Genomic DNA, 21,021 nt, shown 5'->3' on the forward strand with positions numbered 1-21,021 from the left:
ATAAGGTCATAAAATACGGGAGTTCGGTTCACACCTGCGAGATGGGGTCTAAGCTGTGGCCAATGAGAGAAGCTAATTTCGCACATGCGTGGATGTGTCTACACCTCTTGTGCGCTGTTTTCCACCGTTCGCTCTGCTTGTTTTAATTATTTTGTGTCATGACTTTTTCAGCTCACCACAAAGTTTTACTGGCTCAACAGAATGCTCTTTTATCTGCACGTATTAGTCAAGCCCGTATTAGGAAGAAGGTTAAAAAATAAGAAAAAGAACGAAATGGTATAGAGATATGTTTTTGGAAAGACCAGTAATTGGTTGGCACATATTTCTGTGCAAAGCAATATGGAGTATTTCTGCATTGCACTGTAGTGTACTCTCTATACTATAAACATGCACATGCATATTTATATATATAAAACCTTCTTCAATTTTTACATGTAATTTCTCTTAGGAAAAATACAATATTCTAAATATGCCTAATTAAAAGAAAAAAAAATCTTGAGGATAAGCGACAGATAGCCTGTATATAATATTTTTTCATTTTACAGGTGTGAAAGCACTTAAGCGGAAAACAGTACTTGTCTTTTTACTTCTTTGTACAAAGTAAAAAGGAAGTATTGTAATCGCGAAAAGTTTCAGGCAGCATATTTCAACGAAAATATCCATTTTGACCGCTCTCGAATGTAATTTAATGATACTTTTGTGTGATATCTGTACCTAAGGACAGAATGAAAGACTCGTTTCCTTCAAAAAAATTACAAAACTGCTTTAAAATTAATTCTGAAGAGAGAATTTTCATGGCGTCTGTACGAACGTATGTACGTACGTGCTTACGTATCTCGCATAACTCAAAAACGAGTAGCATCAGAACGTTGAAATTTTGTATATAGGACTGCTATAACATGTAGATGTGCACCTCGTATTTTGGTTGCAATCGGCCGCACCAAACGTATATAAACATATTTATATATATATCCACTCTGTTACCCGGCTCAGTGATCTCAGTTTCTTTACTCTTATATGTTTGTAAATTGTACATTTTTTGCTTTAAAAATGGTTGAATTATGTTGTTTTTATCTTCCGGTTAAGGTTTTTATGCCTTTAGTAAATCTGTATGCAATATTTTTAGAATAATCAACAATTTTAAAGTTGTTTAAGTGCCGCTAAGCCTTTTTTGTGACGGCGGCCATTGACTGTTTACATTTGAAACAGCAGACTAGTGGATTTGTTGCCAATCTAGAGATACGTAGCTTTGCAACAACAAAGATAACGCCTTCATTTATTATTGCCAATTAAATCATGCTTAATCCTTTCTGGAATTTTTTCAAGGAAATAAGTGTTTAAGATTTACTTTGTAATTTTTAATATAGATATTTTGAGTTTTTATGTATTTTTGCCTTCTCGTGAAGTGAGAACTGAATTAATTGAATGAGAAATACTCAATCGTCTGTGAAAAACTGTTTCTTTTTTGTTTTGTTTGCTTAATTTCTTTTATACATCGTTCTAGCTTTATTATAGTATTTGAATAGAACATGTGGCAACGATTAGATAATTCTATTCTTTAAATGATATAAATTTTGTGCATTATGAGTTATAATATGAACGAAATATAATACTGTTAAGTGAATCTAGCCCCAGACTGTCGCTATGGTAAAAAAATCTGATGTGTACACCACATGACTTCCTTGTATAGAATATTAAATTATACGCATTTTTTCTTGCATTTCGTTTAAACTTATTAGATTCAATTAAACCTACTTCGCCGACAGCACATAAACCACAATAGAATAAATGCATTCCTTAAAATTCACTTTGTTTACCATAGCGACACTCTGGCGCTAGGTTTACTTAACAGTATTATATTTCGTTCATATTATAACTCAGAATGCACAAAATTTATATAATTTAAAGAATTATCTGATCGTTGCCACATGTTCTATTCAAATACTATAATAAAGCTAGAACTATGTATAAAAGAAATTAAGCAAACAAAACAAAAAAGAAACAGTTTTTCACAGATGATTGAGTATTTCTCATTCAATTAATTCAGTTTTCACTTCGCGACAAGGCAAAAATACATAAAAACTCAAAATATCTGTATTAAAAATTACGAAGTAAATCTTAAACGCTTATTTCCTCGAAAAAATTCGAGAAAGGATTAAGCATGATTTAAATAATAAATGAAGGCATTATCTTTGTTGTTGCGAAGCTAAGTTTCTCTAGATTGGCAACAAATCCGCTATCCTGCTGTTTCAAATGTAAACAAGACATCGTTGCCGGCGAAGTAGATTTAATTCAATCCAATAAGTTTAAATGAAATGCAAGAAAAAATGTGTATAATTTAATATTCCGTACAAGGAAGTCGTGGTGTACACATCAGATTTTTTAAAATTTTTTATTTTCAATCAAAAAGAACATGTTTCTGCGCTTAGCACTCCTTATTCACTGTCGATAACTACAGTAGTTGACTGCACTACCAGTATCAATTATTACTAGTACCAGTATCCCAGAAATGGTCACCATGACCAACAACCACAACTAAACTTGTACAATACTATGAAATGTTCACCCAACAATGTATTTTATGTTTAATCATTAAGTAGGTTTTGCTGTGTTGTCAGCTGTTTGTATGCATCTATTTCTAATCATTTGCATGTATAAGCCGCATCCCTGAATTTCACATGCTTCTTCGGAAAGAAAAAAAAAAAAAAAAGAGAGGTTTACACTGGAGAGAATACAGTACAAAATAAACACTAACTTTCAGGATTTTTTGTGGATAATTCTGCAAGCTGGTATGTTTATATCACATGGGTACTATTCACTACATTTTTTCCTTCTTGGACTTCATAAGAGCATTTTCTCAACAGATTATTTTTTTTATTACTTATAGAAATCTTACACCATTCAATTGCCTATTGTGACTATTCTTAAATAAATGAAAATATTTTTTTCTTTTTTTTTTTTTTAAAGTAATATTTTTACTGTCGGGGGAAGGGAGGGAACAGCAGACTCTTGATATTGATTTGATGGTTTAGTAAAATTAATTCATGAAGTTTGTTTGGAAAGAAAATCAGCATTTGAAGCAAATAGCAATGCAATATTTCCAGCTTTTTCAATAAATTTTGTTCTTAAGTACAAAATAATTACAGGAAGAAAGTAATAATAATAATTTGCATAGCAAAAATAAAATTTTGCAAGCATGCATTTTTTAAAGAATTTTCATAATAAAATAAAAAATAATGGATGGATCAATCATCTATAGGATCATACACAGCGTGCATGATTGTGAGCTTAATTTTCGCTTTACGAGTTTCATCCATATTTTTCAATTTATTGTGCAAACTCATTAAAAAATACATGTCATCCACGTAGATTTCTTGCGAGATCAACTCATTATTTCATTCGGATACAATGTGTTCCATATTAAAAAAAAAAAAAAAACTCGCCTTCGATGTAACAGCGAAATAGTCTGCAGAAAGCTGCTTCTCTCTAATTGGTCAACGCTTATCCCAAACTCGGCGTAAAGTTGAAACTTAGAACCTTACACTGCGAGCCCTAACCGGATTTTCTGACATAGCACAGACTGGTGCCTTGGCAACAGAGCTCGGCTTTAACCACTTATGCTCTTTATGCCCCCGTCTGAATGCAGCCTCACACTTTGAACTTTGAAGTCTTTTTGTTTTTTGCATTGCTAACGGGATGTAAATTGACCCATACTTATCACATGGTGAATAAAACATTTCTCGCCTTCCTTTATCATATTGCTTTTTACGTTGATCTTGCTTTATTTCTATATGCTGTTGTATGTCCTTAGTAATAGTAGCGAATCATTTAAAATAAGGGTTGATTTCAGGAACAAAGTTATAATTCCGATCACAGCTTTTAAAATTGTGAACATCGTCGTCGGCAGTCCTCAGCTCTTTTCCAAACATTACGAATGCTGCTGTATGGCCTGTAGTGTCAACAGATGGCCGTATTCATAGCGAAGCGAATAACTGGGAGTTTCGAATGCATTTGTCATGCACATCTCTTACAAGGATTGCAAGATGAGGTTTTAAGTTTCTGTTTTTCCTTTCCACAAAATTTGAATTGAGGAAAGTAAACTAGTATCAAGATTTGATTGCTATTTAATGTGCAGCAAACGTGTTGCATGACTGCACTGATAAACTGGTTTCTGTTATTACTGATGATTCTTCGTGGTATACCATGCCGCATGAATACTTCTTCGATGAGGATTATAGCATAGTTGCATGCTGTAGCAAGAGGAAATAATTCAACCCATCACTTAGCACAGTCTTTGACAATGAAGATCCATTATTTTCCAGTGTCAGTTTTTGGAAGTTGTCCTAAAAATCAATAGATATAACCTCAAAAAGTTGAGAATAGACAGGGGTTCTTAGCAGTCCAGCTGGCTTTTGGTTGGTAGGTCTTGTAGCAGTTGCTTTCAGGACTGCTTTTCACATAGTCGGATATGTACTTTTTCATACCAGTCCAATAATAGCGTCTGGCAATTCATTGGAATGTTCCTTCCTCTCCATAATGTCCAGCCATTGGGTCATCATGGTGCTTTCGCATGATGGATTCACACTCGGCAGTTGGAATTAATAACTGGGCCTCTTCTAAATTGGAGTCAGAGACATATCGGTAAGGAAACCTTGATTCATTAAGAATCTCAGTTCAGTCCAGTTGGCACATTCTTCAGTTTTCTGAGTGAATTCAAAACTTTCTATAATCTTTTTTTAAGTTTTCATCTTTAAGCTGCGATTCACGCATGTCTTTTGGCCTTCTTGTGAGCATGTCCACTATAGATATATTTGAAGTCTTGCAAGGTGAAACTTCATGTTCGGAGCTTAAACGGGACAGGATATCAGTGATGACGTTTGCCTTTCCAGGAATTTATGTACTTTCAGGTTGAAAGACTGAATTTCAAGTGCCCATCTAGCAAGTCTTCACGGTTTGAGACTTGAGGTTCAAAAGCCATTTAAAGGTTGATGATCGGATGCTGTAGTTACTTCTGATCCTTCGATGTAACCACGGAATTCTTGAGTCCCGGACTACAGAGAGGCTTCTTGTTCAATCGTCGAATTCGCTCAGCCGGAGAAAGCAGTCAGCTGGCATATACAATAGGCAGGGTTCATACGGTCCTTAAAAGTCCTTAAAAATCCTTAAATTTTTTTAAATCCATTTTGGTCCTTAATTTTAATCATCTGAAATTTCTCTCTGTTTTTACGACTGCTATTTTGAGTGTGAATTAGCATTTTGGAGGAATATTTTTGGCAATTCACTGACGTATATATGGTTATCTTTTGAATGGGTTCATGGTTATAATTTGTTTCTATTTCTAATATAAATGATGGGATACTCGAGTTTCTAAGCAAGAAGTGAAACATAAGCATTTCAAATTCATTTTTTCTAATAAAGAGCTCATAAACAACTTTTCGCTTTTGGGGTTATGAATTCTTTTATTAAATGGTTCTAAATTTGGCAACTTGTCAACATTTTGGCGATTTTAAGATCAGTTTCTATAGAAAATTTTTAATTCCGAGATCCTGAGAATTTTTCGGCGATTTTTTTAAAACATCATTAAAGTAATGGTAATATATTAGAATTATATTTAAAAAATAACATAAAATAAAACATTTTTATTTTGCGCTGTCATATTATATAAAGTTTCATTTTGGCAACTTATTATACAATATTTTAAATCTGAAAAATAAACAAGTTATATAGCTATAAAGCATAATTTACAAAACCGCTCTTAGTAAAGCAAAATTAGCTACGTAATTAATTAAATGTCTTCTTTTTAATTTTTTCATAGTAAGCGTTTTTCCCATGTAATTGTCTCAGATTATTCAAAATTCTCAGAATATGCATCAGTTTTCTCTATTAAAATTAATTTTACACTTTTTTCCTCCCCCCCTTTTTTTTTTTTCCAAACTATTTCTGAAAATTGGTTGGGATAATTTTTCTTTAGTATTTTTGACATTGCAGCATGGAAAGATTAGAAGGATTTGAAACCAAGATTTATAGACCCACGATACTAGAAGATTCGAGAAATATGTGACAAAATGAAAAATGTCTCCATGGTATCAACATGTAATGGATACATTTTACAGAAAGTTTGTGATGAATTTCTTACTTTTTGGAGAACGTCTGGAAGAACAATGGAAACATAATATTTGAATGTTTTACTTCTGATACCAGAATCTTTTTTCTTAACATGTTTATCTTCCCTTTATTTTCTCTACTTTTCACTAGACAAAAGCATGGAAAATATCAAAAATGCTTTTAATCTTATCACTTTGGCAGGCATTATAGAAAGAGATTTTTTTATTAATAAAAAAAATTGAAAACTTACAATTTAAAAGATTCATCTAATGTGTCTAAATGCATGGTACACAGAGCTAGTGCTATGCATTTTCCCACCTGATGCAATCTTTGTGTATCCTAAATTCTGCTGCCTAGTGCCTATCTAAATTCTGCTTCCAATGCCTGCTTTAAATTCTAAAAGTTTTGCCATTTCTAGATTTTGTTGTTCTGTGTGTCACACACCTGCTCTGTAACCGGCCTTTACCATATGTATTTCATATTTCTTCTGAATGTTCATATTACTAAAGAAATAAAATTAGCCTCTTTTTCTGTACATTCTAAATGCATTTAGTGTTTTTTAGAATAATAGAAATCCTTAATTAAATCCAAAAATTCTAAAATTAAAAGGAAACACGTTGAAAAAAGAAACCGAATACGCAAAGAAAATTATTCTTCAAAGATATGTGCAGGTATTATTATGTAAATTACCCAATTGTTTATCATTTCAGCCCTTACTATAACTTCCCATTTCTTTCCTCATATGATAGAGTTATTGAGCCAGATTAAATTAAAATTAAATTGTATTATCTTTGACCACTAGTCCACATTTTTAGTTTGAATTTGACTGTTCTTGTTTAATTACGTCACCGTGAGCTGTAATTGACTTTGTTAGCATCAGAGCATGCCTTTATGTTCTAAGTTCCTTGTCTGATATTGTAGTTACTTTCAGATACAGTGATAATTTGCTTCACATCTATCGGGGGTGGGACTATTTAACTTTAACCAGATGAAGTAAATCTTCATAAGTACATTGTGGAGAGGTTGACAAGTTAGGAGATAAAGCACACAGAAACTAGCGAAAACATTGGTTTGCATAGAAACAAATTTCTAATTAAGATCGATAATTAAAGAGAAGAAAATCAATATAAACTAGCCAAAATGTTTGGGAAGGCTTGTAGAGACATTAAGTATTTTTGAAAGCAGGAACGATAGAAAATTAACAACGTGTTCGCTTGGAATCGAACCGGGGACCTCTGGAATACTGCTACCAGTGTGCAAACCGCTACGCGAAGAAGGTGGGAGAAATACGTTATATACTCCCCCTTTTAAACGGCGACTGGGGTTTTTAGGGAATCCAATCGCCAAATCCTTTGTGTGGAGAACCCATCAAGTAACCATCACCCATCAAATAACCATCAACACCATCAAGTATAACTTATTCTTTGCATCTACTGAGACTTGTATATAAAACAACTTATCACCTCTGGTGCTTTAATGGCTTATTGGAACCTTAAAGTACGTATATTAACTGGGTTACAACCCCTAGAACACTACATAAAGCTATGAAATTAACTGCATTAAGCAGAGCTTGACTAACTTTTCAACACTTACCAATTGTGCCTACATCAGGCCTTTTAGGTTTGTTCCAATCAGCAGGTCTCTCTATAGACAACATTCAGTCTTTTGTTATGAATCATGCTGATTATGATCTCACTTCTCATTTTAACCTATGCCGTTTGACATAAAATCTCCCCACTATTTGCTAAACCTCTATACTGACCAAGTATGTGACAAAATGAGACATTTAAAAAAAAAAAAAAAAAGCATTAAGCTAACTATTAGTAAAACGTAAATGTCACTAATCTTCTTTTAAATATGTCCAACTATTATAAGTGTAAAATATTTAATGCTATTTGATATACTGCATGAAATTAATTTTATTCTCAAACCTATTAATAATTATGTTAGTTAATTCTAGTAATAATGCATACTACTTAGGGATCTATTTTATTTTTGGGATGGTATAACAAAAGTGAAATTTGGGCATAGAATAATATTTTTAATTGAATTTATTCAGTTTCCATTTGCTCATAGGTCCTTAATTTTTTTCATTAATGGTCCTTAAAAGTCCTTAAAAGTACTTAATTTTCGTGTGCAGAAATGTGTACGAACCCTGAATAGGGTGCTCTTTAAACCCTTCCCCTTGAAGTAAAACGGCTCCAAGAGCATAGTTACTTGCATCTGTTCGAAGACTATATGGTTGAGTTCCATTTGCTTGCTTCAACACAAGAGGATTTATGAGGCAGTTTTTGAGTTTCAAATGCTTTCTGCTGGTTGAAACCCCATTCCCATTGGACTTTCTTCTTCGTCAAATCACTAAGCCATCGGGATATTTCTGCGAAGTTTTGTATATATCGTCTAAACCAAGAACATGTTTGAAGGAAGGATTGGAGTTCCATGACGTTTTTGGGAGTTGGAATTTTCTGGATAGAGGAAACTTTTTCTGAATCAACTTCGATTTCTTTTTTGTTTGATCCAAAATCCCAAATATTATACGAGAAGAAGCGAAGTGGCACTTCTCTCTGTTTGCATGCAGTTTGAAGAGCAAAAGCCTTTTGAAAACAGCTTTGAGATCAGAAAGGTGTTTCTTGAATGATTCTGACAGCACGATTATGTCGTCCAGATAGGTGAGGGTTAGGATGTCCTCAAGTCCATTGCGAAAACGGTCTATCAATCTCTGGAATGTTGTTGGGGCATTCGTAAGAAACGATATGTTCAGAAGGGACACACAAATGCTGTCTTGATCATCAGTATGAACCTTCACTTGGTGATAACTTGCATGAAGATCAAAGGTCAACATGAAAGGAGTAGGTTTTGCCTCATGTAGCAGGTCATCCATTCTGGAAAGTGGGTAGGAATCCGGAACTGTAATCACGTTCAGTTTCTGGTAATCTATGCAGAGGCGTACTGTTCCATTATGTTTCGGTATTAATTTCTTGTTTTAAGATTTCTTTCTTGGCAGGGTTCATTCTGTATGGGGTTATAGCTACTGGGGGGGGTTCCAGTCTTAATTCGATGTTCTATGAAAGGTGTTGCTTTTCCCCCTGGTTGGAAGATAGTTGAATATTGACTCAATAATTCATTTAATTGTGATCTTTGATGAGCCAATAGATGTTGTCCTTCACCTTCTCTTAACAGTACAGTGTCAACTCCCAACATATATTCGGTTCAATCACTGAGTTTAAAATCATCATCAATAAACTTAAACTTTTGTTGCGGATTATCATGGTAAAACCACCAATAATTTTGTAGATCTAAAACAATTCCAGCGCTTCTAAGAAAATCTGATCCTAAAAGTGTCCTTTTACCCTTTGCTGAGGGAAGCACAAATGAAGTTATGCGGAGTGATCTTCCTTCAATGCGAATGTCTACCTGGGTCATTTGGATCTCTTTGTCCCTTTGAATTCCGTCGGCTAGATTGACCTTCATAGTAGTTTTCTTAAATTCTGATCCCTGTTCTTTCAAGAGATTATATAATGTTTCTCCCACTATAGTGTGAGTAGCGCCAGTATCAGCACAGACAATTCCTGTAAATTCGTTGATTTTTACTCTTAAAAGAGTTGTGTGAGGTGTGTCTACAGACACTGTAAGTTTATTGCTTTGAAGTCGACTGATTCTTTACTTAACCCCTTCGCGCCGACTGTCACGTATACGTGCCAGCAACGAACACACTTATCTACCGGCCGACACGCAGGCGTGCCAGAGCATTGTTGCATTCTCTACCGACTGTCACATATTTGTGCCAGTACCTTGGAACGTTTTTCCAACTATAATTTCTGCCACAAGATGGCACTGTATGTCCATATGGTTTCAGATACATGTGCATTAGACCTTCTTGAAGTGAGAGAAGCATGACTCACATACACGTGTTTTTGATTATATAAACAAACGGGGAACTAAATGTTTCCGAATGGCGTGATTTATGACGTCTCTTTAAATCGCACTTTATTTGCACGTGGTAGTTGTTTATTGTAAGTAGAAGTTTTATATGCGCTAAAGCGTTGAGTATTTCCGTTTACAGTTCAGTTTTTAGAAAATAATTAGATCTTGTTAGACGTGAATTCTTTCTGTTTTTACCGTTTCAATGTCGAATCGTCGAAAATGTTCAACAGAGCATGAAATAGCAGAAATGATGCAAAATATTTCAGATATTGATTCTGAAATTCTGATATTCTGATATTGATTCTGAAAGATTAACTGAAAGACATTTTCCAAAACTTTGTTCAGAAGAGACTGATAAGAAAATGAGACGACAATGCTTCGTTTGTTCACATTCCGGAAAAATCCTCCAAAACGGCAAATGAGTTATTACGAGTTCAAGGAATGTAACGTAGGACTGTGTGTAGATCCCTGTTTTAAAATTTTTCATACGAAAAGAGAATTTTAAGTAATATATTTAGTTTTCAGATTATAATGTTAAAAGTCATAAAATGGTGAGTAATTAAAATAAAATGTGTAAAATATGCATTTAAACAAGAAATAAGGTAATTAAAGTATATATATATAAATATCTATAAAGCATAAGCCGTTTAAATACTCTATAGAGCATTATTAAACAATGCGTTGATACTTCGGAAATTTCATGGATTTAGGCTTAGTAGCAAAAAAGCCCCCGGCCCTGGAGAGACGCTCGCGGAAGACATTGCTGGCCTCCGCGAAGCGCGCGTTTTCGCTACCCAGCTCGAAGGGGTTAAAGAAGGAGAGCAGGTTGGAAACTTAGCCTTAACGATGCTTGATTTTCCGCAACCATAACATATAACAGTTGGTCGATCTTCTTTCATGCCAGAATTCCTCGTCGCTGAGTTTTTAACAATTTGAGGGTTATTTTTATAATTCTTAGGACCACTAAGTTGAGAAGGCTTTGGAGTGTTATTACTGACATTTCTACTTTTGATGTTTTAGGTTCTTATATAAATCTAATTTATCAGCCAGTTGAAGCGGATCAATGCACTCGGGCCAATGATCAACAAAATGTTCTCTATACTCAGATGGGGACTGTCTTTTAATTTGGTCCGATATCATCAAATCTTTTAACTTCTCAAAAGTATTGACTTTTAATTTGCCAATCCAGCCATCAAAGAAATTTCTCATATCGAAGTAAAAATCTCTCCATGTACTATCAAGACTTTTGCTATGTCATGAAAATAACTGTCAAAAACTTTTCAGCGCTTAATTTAAAACGTTTTAAGAGAATTTGTTTGATGTTGTCATAATCTTATGCATCACCAGCAGATTCCTTTGCAATCAATTTTGCAATGTCATTAGGTAACAAACCACACCAAGAGATACACTACCCATTTCCTTTGAGGTATGTTCAAAATTGTTAGTTACCTTTCAAATAAAGTGAGAAAAAGGCTCATGTCATTACATTTTGGATTAAAGTGAGGAATTAAAGTTTGTAATTGTAACTTAGAGATATCTGTGTCAGAGGAATTATGAGGAATTAAGATATCTATGTCGGAAAACGGTCTATCAATCTCTGGAATGTTGTTGGGGCATTCGTAAGAAACGATATGTTCAGAAGGGACACACAAATGCTGTCTTGATCATCAGTATGAACCTTCACTTGGTGATAACTTGCATGAAGATCAAAAGTTTGTAAGTGTAACTTAGAGATATCTGTGTCAGTGGGTTTTAAAGCAGGTACGGAATCATGACTTGCACCTGAATTAGCTACTCGTATTTTCAATTTCTCAAGCTCGTGCTCGCATTCTTCTATCTCTTTCCTTTCGCGTTCCTCACACTGTTTTCTTTTGTTAAATTCACGTTCCTCTATTTCTTTCCATTCCGCAATAATGCTAAAAAATAGATCTTTATTGAACTCTTCATTATATCCCTTACTCATTAAAATGGCATCCTTAATATCAACTGTTGTCGTTTGTTCCGTAACATTCACACCAAGTTCATTTACTAGAACACACATATCTTGTTTACATCCTTTAGCAAAAAACGACATGGCGACATGTTTCACTAAAGATAAATACTTCGAAATTGGAGGGGGGGAAACCTTATTATGGCACTAACTAGAAGGTTGTCACCTTACCCAGAAAAGATTTGTAGTCATTTTACCACAGAATAGCACTATATTAAAATTAGTTGTATCAAAAATAACACAGTGTCAAAATAATATATAGAGGGGGGGACCACCCACTCTCTTCCTTAAAAGAAAACACTTTACAAGGCTTAAAAATGGCACAGTTTAAATCAGGGCTGTGGAGTCTGTAGGGAAAATGACCGACTTCGACTTCTTCATATATAAAAATATAAAAAATATATAAAAATATATCCTTCATATATAAGAAATAAGCATTACAGCTTATTTTTTAATATAAAAAAAGTAATAGATGTTACAGAAAAAAATTGATGCCGTAGCAAATTATTTATATTAATTAGTATTTATTATGAAATGGAAAAACTGGCATTTGTTATTTCTAAGAAACGGTATAGCTTCGGCAAGATCTTTGTTGGCGGGCCATAGATACAATTTGATAAACTTCAGAGCTGAGAAGAGTCTTTCCACACTAACTTAAACCGGAGGAAGAGCTGTTACTGTAAGGGCTACTTCTTTTAACTTTTCAGGATAGATTTTTTATAAGTTCTAAAAGAGGTGTCTTGCAAGCGCAATAATATGTCTCTATTTCTTCAAAGGTCGTGTAGAAATCTTGCTTGTATTTTTTCATTTTTATATCTAAACGCTCTTGATTCTTTATTTTCATTTGCACTGCCTTGGCCTTTTCAATATTATCCAAAAATATTTCTCAAAATCTAATTCATCACTAGAAGAGGATGATAGAGACTCAATTGCAACGTCTGCAGTTTGACTGTCCTGATTTGAATTCTCTAATTGTTCTGAGATTAATTTCATTCTTAATGAAAGTTAATAGATGACTTTCTTTGCCTTTTTAATTTGTTCGTCATCCAATAAAATTCGGTGTTTCGGATCTACATATTTTGAACCCTACAAGATCTTATTGTCTAACAAACTAGTTTTTGTTTTCTTCATTTAGGAAATGATTCTTTCTGGAACAAATCCTCCATTTCAGAAAGAACAAACATCCCATTCTCGCTTCCTGTCAATTCTTCAGATTGCAGCTTTTTTGTGATTATATACGGTATAGAAAGAAGAGTTTCCTATTCTGCAAGGTCATTCCACAGTCTTTCTGTTAGTGAAACATTAGGGTTATGAATATCTTCTAAAAAGATCTTAATTCTAAAAACCTCTTTATGATTAAATATGTACTTCCTTATCATGTTGCTTGATCAACAATTGCTCCTTGTCCTGCTCGCTTCCTAAGAATGGCATCAATTTTGGGAGTTCTTGCTGCTATTGCTGCTTACCTAAATTTACCAGTGAGATCTGTAACTAAATGAAGTAACTAAATGTATCAGTTTAATCCTAATGGCAAATATCACAACCATCCTCCTCCCTTATATTTATTTATTAATATGTCGATAGAATAGAAAATAACTATTTATTAATGTAAATAGTCCACAAATAAAAATAATAATTCAGCTTGTCATTACCGTATTTGAAGGCATATAAGACACACTTTTTTTCCTAAATTTGGTCTCACAAAAAGTTAGCTTCGTCTTATATGTGAAGGACACAGTCTTATACGTGAAGGTAATTGCATTCAATAATTGTTTATTTGGCTTTTACGAAATGTGAGAACTAAAAGAAACCATGCTATTGAAACTTTTTTCCTTGTATGTGGCCGTCTAAATAAGGGTGTGTCTTATATGCCATCAAATACGGTAATTTTTTTCAATTCATTTTAATTTCATTTCAAATTCAAACTGTTCAATGAAAACTGGAGTCGGAGTCGACCTGTTTTTAGCGATTCCAGCTCCAACTTCTTTTACCCCAAAAATCTGCCCGACTCCGACTCCACAGCCCTAGTTTAAATAACATCGATAAAATCCTTTTCCATTAATTATTTCTATTCTCAAAGAATAAAATAAAGAATTCGTGGATAGCAGTACACTTATGAAAACTAAAAGAATTACGCGCACTTGAAGCATATATCAATCAGTATGAAAAGATAACATTTCGCCAGGAAGAATCTTATCCTTCTTTAAATCATCAAATATAAACAATTTTCTAGAAATGTAACTGGAAATGCAAGAGAAAAAAATATCAATAAATAAAACCGTTATGGAGGCAACAGAGTAATAAACATGTCATTGAGCCACTGGTTCGTCAAGTTAAGCTCAAATTGAAACTGCATTTATAAGATTGAATACATTCAGCATATTATAATAACAATTTCTAATACAGAATTTTACTCTTAAAATGCCTCGCTTTGAATATATTACACCTTTTTATATTTTACCACATTTACCATTTTGAAACAAAACTGAATATTATGATTATACAGTTCTCGTGCACTCATTATGTGTAAACAAAATGAAAGAATTTCTTAATCACTTCAGAATGATACAGTATTCATAAAAGATATACATATATACTTTAAGAACATGGTTAAGTATTTTTACATTTTCATATTTAAGTATTTTCACGTTTTCAACATTAAGAGTTAACACATTATAGAACATTAGTGTTTAAATGCAAAACAACATATCATTGACCATTTGCTGCTGATAAGCCATCGGAGTGGCACACACACAAGCACAAAAAAAAAAATTTATACCTGACGGGTGAGGTATTTCTTTTTCTAAAGTTTTAAGACTTGGATCGAGTGGGTGTGGATGCAAGCACTGTTTCTGAAAAAGAAAGTGAGCAAAAGCCAAGGAGAATTCTTAAAGCTAAACATTAACATTGGGCGTCACTTTGAGGGGGTTGTTTTAGATAGGGTCATAGAAGAGTCCTGTATTGTGTAACAAGTATTTTTGAACAGGTTTTAAGTTACACACGAACATTACATTTAACTTTAAGAAAATTACAGAGCAAGAGTCTGATACAGTACAAAGTCTTTAATCCGGACTCGTCGGGACTTCGGCGATTCCGGATTATAGATCATCAATTTAAATCTGGTAAGATGGCATGCAGAAATTATACAATTAAAAGTATGAAACCATAATTTATGAAATAAAGAGCAATTATGATCTAAAGAGTATCAAAATTTACAAAAAAATCTTAATATTTTCTTGTTTACTTTATTAAACATTTCTTTCAATGTAAGTTGTTTATGTTGCTTCGTTTTTTGTGCTAATACTTTCTCTTTAATTATATAAACAGATATTTCTTGTTCAGTTACAAAGTTCCGCTGTTTCTGTAATTGCTGTGCCGAGAATACTGACTAACTTGTCAATCAAAATTTTTTCGTGTTCACTAACCTCTCTGTCACTTTCTTCATGCTTTTATCCATTTTTTTCAGCAATTCCACTTTTTGTTTGTTTGGACATCGAAACATGCTTTCACTTTGTAGATCCTTTGGCAGCTCCAGAATCAAAAACTCTTTTTGACATAATCGAAAATTTAAACTTACTTTTTATAAAATTGCTCTAACAGTCTGCAAAAAATAATAAGCTAAATCCAATTAGAAGGTTAAGGAACAATGCAATCTGCGACATTAACTGAAATAGATAATTAGATAATTTTAGCCTAGCTTATACCGTCCGTTATACATTAAACGCGCATGCCTTATTTTTATGCATGCGTAAACATATTATGCGCATACGTAAAGTTATTATGCGCGTGTGTAGACGCTATGCATGCGCAAAAAGTTTGTAGCTTTGAGGTCCGGATTATAGATCATTCCGTATTATGGACGTTCGGATTAAAGACTTTGTACTGTACAACCTATCAGGTTAAACACTTGGCTTGTACTAAAGTTCTTCTCTGGTTACTCACCAGAAGGCACCCTTGTTGTCACAGTTAGTCCAACAGTTTATGGTATTGGTTACAGTATATAATAAGTACATTTTTGTGACTGAATTAAATGATGACGTAAGCCATCCTTCCCCCCCCCCTTCTGTAAGAAAATTGCTGAATTGCTAAAAGATGTTTGCATGATACATACCGTATTTGCCAAGGTAAAAGACGCGCTTTTTTCTTTGAAAATAGGTCTGAAAAACAGGGTGCATCTTGTACATCTTTACTTCATCTTATTTGATATGTAAAATTTGGTCGAGGCACCCTGGCATACTGTTGAAGAAACCTGCCCTACTAGTATAGGATCAGTTTCGTATTCACAGGATAGAAGATGTTAAAAATAAATTCAAACTCAAACTTAATAAACTCTGTTAGCTGTAATTCCAGGACGCCTAATCAGTCAGCTTCAACCTTTAGATGTCTGCATTAATAAACCATTTAAGGGATTTATGAAGAAAAAGTGAAACAGCTGGATGAAGTCTTCTTTGTTGTTTGAGGACTCAGATAGATTTCAAGTGACTCTTTATTTATCACTGGAGATGAATGTCTGGGTTTTGAAGAAGATTAAAAGTGTTCTCTCCCAGATAGTTTGGGTATTTGCAGGAAGTATTACTTTGTATTTGTATTTCTTTATATTTAAAATACTGTAAAGTTATTATAAGGATCAGTAATGAAGTTTTATCAATAAAAATGTGTATTAAAAAAAAAGGTGCATCTTATAGGCTGGCAAATATGGTAATTAGTTTTCAACCAATGGCCAAAGAGGTAATAATTTATGTTAATTTTCTGCAACTGAACACAGAATTGGACTTTGTGTTCTGTAGATAAGTAGTATATGAAATATGTAAGTTAAGTGACTGATAATATGTGCTAAGATATACTAATAGTAACAGGGGTGTTTGTGCTCCGGGGATTTTGAACTTCGATACCCGGAAATTCCGGGGATCGTCGTGCAGATGCAGTGCAGACTATTAAATATGATTTAATGGCTTCTAAAGAAACCTCATGTGAAAAATATGGCTCAAAAAATCTAATTACTGATCCAATTCACAAAGATCTCTTACTGAATATGAACAGAAGTTGGAAAACATATCAAGAGGACTTAAAATCATGTATTTCAGATGAGTCACCTATAAAAGTCTCTGAAAAACCTTCTACATTAGCAGAAAAGCAAACTGCTTCTACCTCTGCATGTGCAGTTCTCGAGGAAATTTCTTCAACTGTAAAGGAGGAAAATAAAAGTCAACCTTCTTGCAATTATGAAGTTCACCACAAAAGAAAGACAAGCCCACAAACATCAGAAAATAATAATAAAAAAAAAAAAAAAAAAAAAAAGCAGCAGAAATTAGATAATTTTTTTAAAAGAATTAATTCAGGTAATTTAAAAATATTTACATAAAATGTAGTAGTTTATATGTTTGAAAATTTATGGTTATTAATTTTGCAAAAAAAGTAATTCATTGAACTTTTATAATTAGGTCATTCAATACTTCATAATTGTAATTTTTCATTTCTCTTTCCCCCCTTCTCGAAACTTCAAAATGTCAGTAGTAAGTCCGTAAAAGTTTCAGGGGATTTTTTTGGGGTCCCACAAACACCCCTGTAATAAGTTATGTGATAATAAGGGACTGATAATATGTTATTAATACAAAGGATACAGATTGGAATTTGGGTGTGTAATATTCTTTAATTTCGATTCTGAGATTAATCAGTATTCATTAATCATAACTCAAAGACATAATTTAAGTGGAGTGCCAAAAGTACTTCATAACTGGTAGACGCAATAGGGACATCCCAGAAAATCTATGTTTTGTATCCTACTCACTTCATTTTCCAAATGGACCATTTAAGACAATATCGAGTAAAGGCTAGAAGAATAGAACTGTGCTTTATTTCTAAATGAGTTCAGATGTAGCCAGAATTGCGATTCTAGACATTTTTGATATAAAGGAATCAAGGAACATGCAATTTCCCTTTCCTGGTTTGTGAAAGATTACATTTTTACAGAGGTGGTTTAAAGGTTTAGTCTGGAATCTTCATAAATGGCCACACTGAGCTGTACATAAGTGATAAGAGTTCTGTAACCAATCAGAGATACATGGATGAGGTCTCGGAATCCTATGTAAAGCTGTTGGGGTGCTACTGGCCTAGATTTTTTGCTAATAGAGAGCACTTCTCATCCAGGTCAAATGTCAGAATTATTAGAAACGGAAGATATCTTTTAAATGAATTGGTCGCTTTCTCACCAGATATGAACCTGATTGAGTATGCGAAGGATGTGTTAAGCTGTCAAATGCCTCTCCAGACCCTTTAGGATCTGAAAAGTGGTATTCCAAAATGAAGCGTTAGTCTCACAAAACTTGATGATTTTGATTGGTGATTTGGTAAAGTCTATGAAATCAAGATATGAAGTTGTATTTTTGTCATATATGACCATAGACTATATTAAAGAAATATTTGTTTTAAAACAGAAAAGATTATTCTTTTTGTCTTTAAATTTCTGTAAATTTCTCTCTAAATTCAATATTTTCAGATTAATCAACTGGCAAACATGATAATTTTATGTTAAATAATGTTTTTGACCAAATTCCCTTTTACAACTTTTCAGTAAGTTTTATTTCTATTACTGTCCTTTAATTTTGATCGGCAGCATATATGTATATAATGTTCTATCATATATGTTTGTGTGTGTGTGTGCTGTAAAAGAAGTAATTGTTTATGTTTGTCATCCTGTAGAATTTACCTCTGAATCCAAAGCCATTTTTAAACAGCCTTACAGGAAAACCTGTTATTGTCAAATTAAAATGGGGAGTAGAATATAAGGGCTTCTTAGTCTCTGTAGATGGTTACATGAACCTACAGGTAATTTCTTTTTCTCTCCCAAATTTTTTTTTTGCTTTCTAACAATTTTTTAATATGTTTTGCTCAATTAATATTTGTTATTCTTTAGTATTAGAGCTGAATTAATTGTTTATCTTGAAGGTACACTTGCACAAAACCTCCGACTTCTTAATGGTTTACCTGCCATCTCTTTATACAGTACAGAGTCTGAGCTTTGGCCATTCTGGGTTTGGTATTTTTCTGGATATTAGATCATCAGTTTAAATCTATTAAGATGGCATGTAGAAATTATGAAATTAAAAATATGAAATCATGAAGCATTTAGGATCTAAAGGGTAACAGAATTTATAAAAAAATAGCTTAATATTTATTTGTTTACTTTATTAAACATTTCTTTTAATGCAAGTTATTTAAGTTGCTTTTTTTGTGCTAATATTTTCTCTTTAATTCTGTAGACAGACATAATTTCTCATTCAGTTACAAGGCTCGATTGTTTAAGTCTTGTAATTGCTGTGTCGAGAATTCCGACTAGCTGGTCAATCGAAATTTTTTTCCTTTCCAATAACCTCTTTCTCGGTAGCGATATTTTCTGGATCTAGAACCATTCTACAGTCTTCGCCACCCGTTGATTGATAAATGGAGCATTTTCATCATAATGAAAAATTTCTTTTAAATCATTTTCATTTTTTACCACTTTTCCACATGTCTTTAAAACATCCATTAATTAGAAAATTTAACCTTTGGTTTGCGATATCCAAAAACCTTCGCATTCACAGATACCTCAAATCAACATTTCATCAACCTCACCATAAAATATACTAGTTGACCATAAATTATGTCAAGCACTTTTTAAACAGGGTTGCCACGCTACCTGGAAAACCAGGAAAACCTGAAAAAGTCAGGGAATTCGAAAATTGACCAAAAAATTCAGGCAAAAGTCAGGGAATTTCATACAACGATCCTGCCAAAAAAAGCGAATTTTGCGCCGACGTCAGAAGAGATAACTTTTTTGAAGAATTGTATATCATGTGAGTGTCATTCGGGCAGCTGGCATAGAGCTAATTTTCGCAGCTCCAATTTGATTAACTTTTAGAAAAGCAAAGCAAGTTTTCTGCAACTTTTGGTTTCCAGCAACCTCGAGAATTGGGAGAATCCCATGTGCAGTGCATGAACTAAAGAAAGTACCTATTCTCGTATAAAACAAAATGGGTTTAATCTTATTGTACGATACCATGGAGGTTAGAATCAAAGAATATGTATTGTAAAGAAGGAAAACCTCTCTGCAACAGACATGGCTCCGTTCCATCATAGAGGGAAACAGCTGTGCATGTGCGATATATCTGTCGCCAAAGCTCGAAACCGGTGTCGAAGTTTGAAGGTCACGTTGTCAAGAGTTCATAAAATGAATATCGTTTAAAATTTCTTTAAACTCTAAAGAAAAAGAAAATATTTTTTGGCGCAAGTAAATTAATACAGGGATTAGTTATTTTGAGGGAAAAAAAAAACTACGAAAATCCGTTTTTAAAATTATTGCGAAAAGTCCAAAAAGAAACGCTCTTTGATAAAACATTTTTTCTTGGATTTTTTGCAATAATTTAAAAACGGATTTTTGTAGTTTTCTTTTTTGTCGAAGAACGTTTCTACTTAACACCTGTTTCTCAATTTCCTGTACACATCACGGAGAGGAAAATTCTGGCCGTCAGGTTCCGTCGCCAGATCCCTTGGCAAATTTTCCCTCGACATTCTTAGCGGCGTAATAGCATTACGTGTATGGAATCTTTTCTTTACATAGACGTTCTTTGGTTAGAATAATCTCCATGTATGGATTTGGCGACATGATGATGAGCAGTAAATGGGTCATTTTGGTCTTGGCGACAATTTTCAAAACCGTGCCAAGGCCTTACCGTATACTAGAAGTTTACCGCAAAATCTTTTTAAACCTGTTTTTTTCTTTTTAATAAATACCTTGTCATTTTGCAGTAAAATAAAAAAAATAGTGATCATTCATCTAGGCCAGGGGTCGCCAAAGTGGTCTATATAGACCCCTAGGGGTCTATCTGACCCAAGGGGTCGAATGGGGGTCTATTGGGACTCAAAGGAAAAACAGTTCTTAATACGCAAATCACACATATCTAACTGCGTACGTAAAAATTTAAAATATTTTTATAATTGACTTAATATTATATTCTTTATAGAAA

General features: G+C 33.4%; 1 protein-coding gene across 1 annotated transcript in view; it reads left to right on the forward strand.

Moving 5' to 3' along the window:
- LOC146995414 (small nuclear ribonucleoprotein F-like) overlaps positions 1 to 21,021 on the forward strand; it is an 85,229-nt gene that overhangs the window by 33,594 nt on the left and 30,614 nt on the right. The window contains exon 2 of the mRNA XM_085823760.1: positions 18,719 to 18,844. Within this exon, the coding sequence (XP_085679886.1) occupies positions 18,719 to 18,844 (126 nt within the window). The remainder of the gene's footprint in view (positions 1 to 18,718; positions 18,845 to 21,021) is intronic.

The sequence above is a fragment of the Stegodyphus dumicola genome, chromosome 9 (genome assembly GCF_044657685.1).
Source record: "Stegodyphus dumicola isolate Sdum_Otavi_A_Nest chromosome 9, ASM4465768v1".
Taxonomy (NCBI): domain Eukaryota; kingdom Metazoa; phylum Arthropoda; class Arachnida; order Araneae; family Eresidae; genus Stegodyphus; species Stegodyphus dumicola.